Source organism: Pelophylax lessonae (genome assembly GCF_965119305.1).
Source record: "Pelophylax lessonae genome assembly, chromosome: 6".
Lineage (NCBI taxonomy): Eukaryota > Metazoa > Chordata > Amphibia > Anura > Ranidae > Pelophylax > Pelophylax lessonae.
This window is the reverse complement of record NC_138773.1, coordinates 15,833,669-15,841,873: the sequence shown is the minus strand read 5'-3', so window position 1 is coordinate 15,841,873 and position 8,205 is coordinate 15,833,669. Positions and strand designations below refer to the sequence as shown.

Here is an 8,205-nt window from a genome sequence, read left to right as displayed (position 1 = left end):
AAACATTTGATAAAGTGCTAAAGATAAAGTGCTAACTGTGTTGAAAAAGTGCTGATAATAAAAGTGCTTGGTGCAGAATCGATTCCCCGACGATCGGGGAAGAGCAGCGGCGATCGCCGCCGCTCCTCCCCTGGCCCGACTCCCGCTGTGACTGAACATGAATGTCTGGTGACGTAGACCTACGTCGCCAGACGATAACGAGCCACTGTGCCGCAGTAGCAGCACAGTGAGCAGTGGTAAAGCGGTTAATAAAGAGTACTTCTGTATCCCTATACTGTATATGGAAGGATTACATTTACATTTTTAAATTGCCTCCTTTTCACATTGAAATGTTAACACATTTTCATTTAGACGTTATAGCGAGCAATGGAACCCTTTGCTGTGAACCTTCTAAAATTGTGAACATCATATACAGTAAAAATTGGATAAAAAAAAAAAAAAATATTGAGGAAGAAGTCTGTAGTTTGTATTGAAACTTAAAACATAAACTTACTCATTAACCTTAAACAGGCGGTGATCGCGGTCATGCTGATGAATCATCATCAAAGAGGAGGGGATCGGCCAGGAAAAGACATGGATGGGGCTTTTGTGGGACTAATGGGCTCCCTATCAAACCACACATAGCCCTCAAAGATGGCCACCCAGCATCACCTGGATATACATATACATAGAATAGTGCTTCGTCTGTGGCCTTGCTCAGTAGACTCTCCCTCGCTATTTGTCCTGGTGGTCCTTGTTACTGACACAGAAGGAGTGGGAAATCTTCCAAGAGAGACACACCTGTTTCAGTGACAACTATCTACGAAAAGATATCTGCTGTCTTTGGAAAGATTTTCACTCACATCCTGTTGTGTCTTTAGGACATGAAATGGGAGAAAATATTCCCAACAAGACACAGCAAAAAAATAGAAACCTCATAGTATAAATCCATACAGAAGAAAAAATTCTGATTAGAGATACACATTAAAATAAACAGCTTTCCAATCTTTATTTCGATACAAGTCATAAAGACTACTTCTGTATCATTATACTGTATATGTCTATTTCTGTATGAAGGTCTTTTTTAAAACACTTTGAAATGCTGTTTTGAAATCCTGATTTCTCAAACTGTAAATAAGAGGATTGAGGAGAGGAAGGATCACTGTGTAAAAGACAGCCACCACTTTGTCACCAGGAAAATGATGACTTGCACTTGGCCGAAAATAATTAAACATAACAGAGCAATAAAATATGAAGACCACTGTCAGGTGGGAGGTACAAGTAGAGAAAACTTTACTTCTCGTGCCTTTAGCTTGCATTTTAAGAACAGTTTTGAATATATAGACATAGGATAGGATGGTCAATAATAAAGAGCCAACTCCAAGAAATCCACCCAAGATAAAGATAAGCAGAATGTTGATGTAGATGTCACTGCAGGAAATCTGAAACAATTGTGGAAGGTCACAGAAGAAACTTTCTATAATATCTGATGCACAAAATGTTAACTTGAAGGCATAAAGTGTGTGAACTAAAGAATAGGTAAACCCGAGACACCACACACTGGAAACCAACTGTATACACACTTTCCAATGCATGATTTGTATGTAACGCAATGGTTGACAAATGGCGGTATATCGATCATAGGACATGACAGCCAACAGAAAAACCTCAGAGATGGCAAAGAATATAAAGAAGAAGACTTGGGTTATACAAGTTGTAATGGTAATCTTTCTTCTGTTGGTCTGAAGGTCAAATAACATTCGTGGGACGGTGACTGAGGAACAACAGAGGTCTAAACCGGCCAGATTCCCAAGAAAGAAATACATAGGAATATGGAGATGAGACTGGGTGACTATGAGGGAGATGATCAGACAATTCCAAATTAATGTCAGAAGGTAAATGAGAAGGAAGAAGAGAAGGAGAGGGAGCTGGAGAGCCGGAAGCTCGGACAGTCCAGTGAGAAATAATTCATTTAAAATTGTCATATTTATCATTGCAACCATTTTACTCACTTTTTAAAGCAAACATATATAATAGGCAATTTCACTCTTTATTGAAATTCACAAGAAGACTAAATGTATTACAATCAATAAATCTAAAGTTAGAAGTTCTCCACCAAACTCTGGTTCTTGTTACTGCGGAAATTTGGAATGTTAGAATAGTTTATCAGCTCAGATATTGGCTGAAACTTACTACTAAACCACACTACACATCGAATCAGGCTCTTACCCCTTCAACTTTGGCAAACAGATAACACTAGAATTTGGAAAAAGTATAGCTGTGCTCTTAAGGGCCTATGGTGTAAGACTAGATCTCAGAAATATTTCAACCAATATAAATCTGCCCTCCAAAAATACAATTCCAGTCTCCACACTGCCAAGCAGACCTATTTTATCACTCTCATTAACAACTTATCATCCCATCCCAGCAACTCTTTACCTTCAACTCTCTACTTCGTCCTCCACTGCCTCCACCCACTAACTGCCCAGGAGATCATCAATCACTTCAAACAGAAGATTGATACAATTCATGAGGAGATCTCTGCTGTACAAATACCTTCCATGCTTTACACTTAATGCTCATAGGTACAATCACTACATCCCCCATTTAACCCCACCACTATAGATGAGGTTGCTAAACTACTTGCTAATGTTCAGCTAACCACCTGCTCTCTGGATCCTGTTCGCTCGCAAATGCTACGTTCACCCTCTGGCTCTATTCTACACTCTCCAACCCACATCTTCAATCTCTCCCTCTCTTCTGGTATCTTCCCCAACTCTCTAAAACATACACTAGTCAGCCCCATCCTTAAAAAGCCCTCAATGGACCCAACCAATCTTAACAACCTACGCCCTATTTCCTTGCTCCCCTTTTTGTCCAAACTCCTTGAACGTCTGGTCTACAACTGACTGAGTGACCACCTTGCCGAGAATAGCCATTGTGATTCCCTTCATTCTGGACTTTGGCCTCAACACTCAACAGAAACTGCTCTCCTAAAACTAACAAAAAATCTACTAACCATTGGCCAAAACCAATGGACACTATTCTGTACTCCTACTTCTAGACCTTTCTGCTGCCTTTGATACGATTGACCACCCCCTCCTCTTCAAAAAACTCCACGACTTTGGTTTCCATGACTGTAGTCTTCACTGGCTCTCTTCCTACTTATCCAACCGCACCTTTAGCGTTACTTACAATTCTATTTCCTCCTCTCCTCTTCCTTTCTTTGTTGGGGTCCGCCAAGGTTCTGTTCTTGGACCTCTCATATTTTCAGTCTACATCTCCTCTCTGTGTTAGCTGATAGTCTCCCATGGTTTCCAATACCATCTCTATGCTGACAACACCCAAATCTATTTATCCACCCCTCAGCTCACTCCCTCAGTCTCACTAAATTACTAGCAGATATATCAATCTGGATGTCACACCCCTTCCTCAAACTCAATCTTTACAAAACAGAACTTATAATTGTTCCTCCACCACGTGCCTCTTCCCATGATCTCTCTGTCAAAATCAATGGTACAACTATCAGCCTATCCACGCATGCCAAGGTCCTAGGTGTAGTGCTAGACTCTGAACTCTCCTTCAAGCCCCACATCCAATCACTGTCCAAATCTTGCCAGCTCAACCTCTGCAACATCTCCAAAATACGCCCCTTTCTAACCAATGAAACAAAAAAGCTCCTAGTTTATTCCTTGGTCATCTCGCGCCTTGACTACTGCAATTTCCTTCTCATTGGCTTACCTTTACATAGGCTATCCCCCTTCAATCCATCATGAATGCTGCTGCGAGACTTATCCACCTTACCAATCACTGAGTGTCCGCTACTCATCTTTGTCAATCCCTCCACTGGCTTCCACTCGCCCAACTAATTAAATTCAAAATACTAACAATATCTTACAAAGCAATCCACAATTTAGCCCCCAACTACATCACCAGCCGAATCTCAAAATACCAACCTAATCGCTCTCTTCGTTCCTCTCAAAACCTCCTGCTCTCTAGCTCCCTCGTCACCTCCTCCCATGCTCGCCTCCTGGACTTTTCCAGAGTCTCTCCAATCTTATGGAACTCCTTACCCCAATATGTCAGATTATCTCCTACTCTATTAGCTTTCAGACAATCCCTGAAAACCCTCCTCGTATGAGAAGCCTATCCTACCCACACCTAACAACTGTACTTCCATTTTCTCCATCAGCTCATCCTCCACAGTTATTGCCTTTTGTTTCACTTGACCCTCCCTTCTAGATTGTATGCTCTAATGATCAGGGTCCACTAATTCCTTCCTGTATTGAATTTTATTATAACTGTATTGTCTTCCATTATATTGTAAACTGTTGGCTCTATGTAAATCCTGTATTATAATAATAATAATAATAATAATAATAATAATAATAATAATCATTTCAGTTGTTTATGATTCAAGATACAGAAAATTAAGTTTTCCTAAAATTTAGAAAGGCCATTTCTAAATTATTTTTGTGTAGTGCCAGATAGCCCAGCCTGTATGATGGGTATTTTAGGTATCAAAATGTGCAATAAAATACACAGATTGTTATATAAAAAGTATTCGGTCTAATAGATTTTTATAGTATCTCCTTTCTCTATACATAGCTCAGATTGACAAGTCTTCCTGACCACAAATTGTAGCATTATGAATGATAGCATTTAAGCTACCAAACCTTAAAATAAAGTCTCTCCTGCAGAAAAGAAAACATATCCTTAACTAAGGTTAAACCTGCTCTCACCCCTCTTTCTAAATCCTATTCTATCTACCCTGTGAAAGGAATTTAGTTACATAGTTACATAGTTAGTGAGGTTGAAAAAAGACATCAGTCCATCCAGTTCAACCTATTTGGAATATTTGTATGCTTACCTATTCTGAGGGCGCTCCAATACAGTCACATGATAACCACAGAGGATGGCTTCAGTGAAGTGGAGAGATCACCAGCAATGGTTGCAGACCCTGAACTGTGACATCACCCATAGGCTTACTATGGGGCATCCGTTGTCCTCTCCTCTACACCGAAGCCGCTGTTTGTCAGCTGATCACTGGGGCAGACTGGCAACTTTCGGCCCAGGGGGCAAGTACAAACCAGAGGCCCCCCTCCCACTCTCCCTCTTTTCCTGTCCTCCTCCTGACCCCCATTCCAGGCTGAAGCTTCACTCCAGGTGCTCTCTACTCACTGGCTGAATCCAGGTTTCTGACCTGGCCAGCTGGAGGCTGTTGGGGGGAGCTGGGACAGCTCGGTTGGGGCTGGCTGGGGTAGAAGAGTCTCCAGTGGGGCATGGAAATGGCCTCTGCTCAGACACAGTTTACACCATCCATGCTGGGGGGAGGGAGGCCTGTGCTCTGCCCTTGTCTTCAACCAGTAGGTCAGTGGCGGGGACTTTTTACTTTTCTTTACCAGGAATCTTTTAGGCATGTCTGTGACAGAAGCAGTGCAGCCTGTTTACAGTGCTTCAGAGAGGCCCAGGGGGCAATTTCCCCCTTGCCCCCTGGCCCAGTCCTCCCCTGGCTGATCATATAACCAGACCAGATTGCTCCCAGAATAGGTAAGTATACATATATTCCTTTCACCGGGTTGTTAGGATAGGGTTTAGAAGGGGGTGGGAGGAACAGTACATTCGGTCTCTATTCTCCCTCTTTTACTCTTCCTTCTCTTTTTCTTTCCTGTAACCTTATTCCTCTCTTTCTCTTCGGCTCTTCACTTTACCTTTTATTTTCCATTGTCTCCTAATTGGGAACATGGAACTCTGAGCCTTATTGATTCTGGTTTGTTGAAATTTATATTGGTTGGGTCATTTATTACCCTCTGGGGCACTTTGTATGGGCTCCTCCTATCAAATCAACCCGATAGTTTTTGTTGTCCCCTCTTTGGGATTTTAAATTTCACCCATGGTTACCTTTTAATTTTCCTCTTGGCTTGGTTTTGGATCACTTATATTTAGAGGGGATATTTTACTTTATAGGGGAGGAATTGTCTCCCTCCTTTGTCTTTGCTTAGGGGGCCTAGTTGCTTGTTCCATTTCAACTGGGTTCTCCTCTCACATTTTGACAGTGAGCCCTTCTAGACCTCCTGGCTGCTATGGATATCGAACACACATGCTCACCTCTTGGGTTTCACCTTCCCCTATTTTTTTGGGCTCAATGCCCCTTATGTAGTTTACTTGGTTCCTAAGAAAATGTGTACACCGCAACTTTTTTTTGTCGCTTTTTGATTGCCTGTAACTTTGTATTTTATATATATCCTGGAAAATTCTCCTCTTAAATGTTCAGACCAACTATTTTAGGACATGCTGATGTTCCTGCTTTAAAAATCAAATTGAAATAAAAATCAAATGAAAAAGAAGGGGGTGGGAGCAGGTTTAAACGATAACTCCACTTTCATGGGGGGGGGGGGGGGGGAAACAGCAAATAAAAAAAATAATATAGCGTATACAATTGTGACTCAAGTCAAATTGTAATTGAATATTATTAAAAATGACCTTTCCTTTCCAATCTGCAGCTCTGTCATTTTCTGTAAAATGAAATACAATATGGCGGCCTGGAGGTGTTCTGTACACAGAATGTATACTGACCACACCCCCAGAAAAATCATCTCCTTCTTGTGTGATTGGCTCACTGATTTTCCCAGAAGTCTGCACTAAGATACAAGTCAGATTTCTGGCATCCCCTGCAACAAAAATGTCATTTTTTGTGAGATCCTCCCAATAAGAAATCTAAAGGTAAGCAGACCCTAAAATTGTCCTCGTTAGAGCCCTGCAGGTGCAGCAGCTGGTTGATAATTTTGAAAACACTCCTATACAGATTAACTTTCCACATGGACACAGACAAACACACAGGGATCTCTTCAGAATAACAAAATGTAGGAATCTGCAACAAAGTTTGTTAAAAATACCTGCAATGTACAGAGATCACCCAGAGGGGAATGTTTTTTTTCCTCAACAAAAGTGGAGTTATGCTTTAGACATATTTAGTAAAAGGCTGGCGTTTTACTTTAAACCCATAAACAAAATGTAATATATAACAGCTTACTTATGGTAAGCACTGGCTGCATTGGTTTTCTTTTATAAGTTTTCTTTCTTTGGTTTCACCTGACAGTCTGTCCAATAACACACTTCCTGCCTTAGGGTGTCTCTACTCTAGATGGAGGAGCAATGAAGACACCCTTGGTCTGCAGCATTGTCAGTCTGGGGTGATGGTAATATTGGACTAGCCGAATCAGAAGTAGGGACGATCTAAGTTTTGAAAAGTTTGGTTCGTACTGAACACCCGAATTTCCCAAAAGTTCGGTTCGGATTCCAGAACCCCATTGAAATCAATGGTACCCGAACTTCTGGAATCAAAAAACACCATTTTGAAGCCCTAAAACCCAATAAATGCCCCTAAAAAGTGCCTAGGGTTCTGGGTCATGCCCCAGGGACTATGAATCAGGCAAAAAAAAAGTTCTTAAAAAGTTGTCGTTTTTGATATATATATATATATATATATATATATATACCCCTAACCCAGAATCTGCATAGCGGGGTCACCCTGACATGGCAGAGTTTGGTCACCCTGACATGGCAGAGTCAGTTCACCCTGAACTTCACTACGGTCACCCTGACACTTAAAGCTATCCCTACAAAAACTAGATTTTTGAATCTAACTATAGTGGAAAATAGTACCCTAACTACACTGCATATCCCTTTCCTCACACTAATAATTGCTAAATGACACTGGAGCAACACAAATGCTTCCACTCTCTTCCACAGGCTCTGTATTACAGTGCTAGAGGTTTGGCGGGGCTATGTTATATACTGGGGGGTGTATGGGGGCGTATTCACTCCTCATTGGGCTCTGGACCCCGTAGTCACCCCAATCACATTTTACTGATGTTTCTGGGCCAATCATGGGCTTTTAAAGCCCAGTTCCTGTCCCATTGCATTTTAGGCGGTTCTGGTGGCCGAATTCCGAGCTTTTACCGCAAAAAGTTCGGAATTCGGCCAAATTTCTAAAACCCAATGTTCGGGTCGAACCGATGGTCGACCCGAACCGTTCGATCATCCCTAATCAGAAGGACTGGACTAACAAAATAAAGCTGAACCTCAGCGAAAACATTTTAAGTAGTTGTGGCAAAAGTTATTTTCTTTTTAGGATAAAAGTTTTACATCATTGAATATCATGGAATAAAAGCTGGCCATTTTAAGCACCCCTGTGTAAATGGTTTGACTCAATCCTCTGACTGC

The 8,205-nt window shown here is 41.4% G+C and overlaps 1 protein-coding gene across 1 annotated transcript in view; it reads right to left on the bottom strand.

Annotated features, from left to right (window-relative positions):
* Positions 1-1,040: 1,040 nt before the first annotated feature.
* LOC309558441 (olfactory receptor 8G17-like) overlaps positions 1,041-8,205 on the bottom strand; it is a gene marked incomplete at both ends in the record, with an annotated part of 37,611 nt that continues 30,446 nt past the window's right edge. Inside the window, one exon of the mRNA XM_082261515.1 lies at positions 1,041-1,721. Coding sequence (XP_082117641.1) covers positions 1,041-1,721 — 681 coding nt within the window. The remainder of the gene's footprint in view (positions 1,722-8,205) is intronic.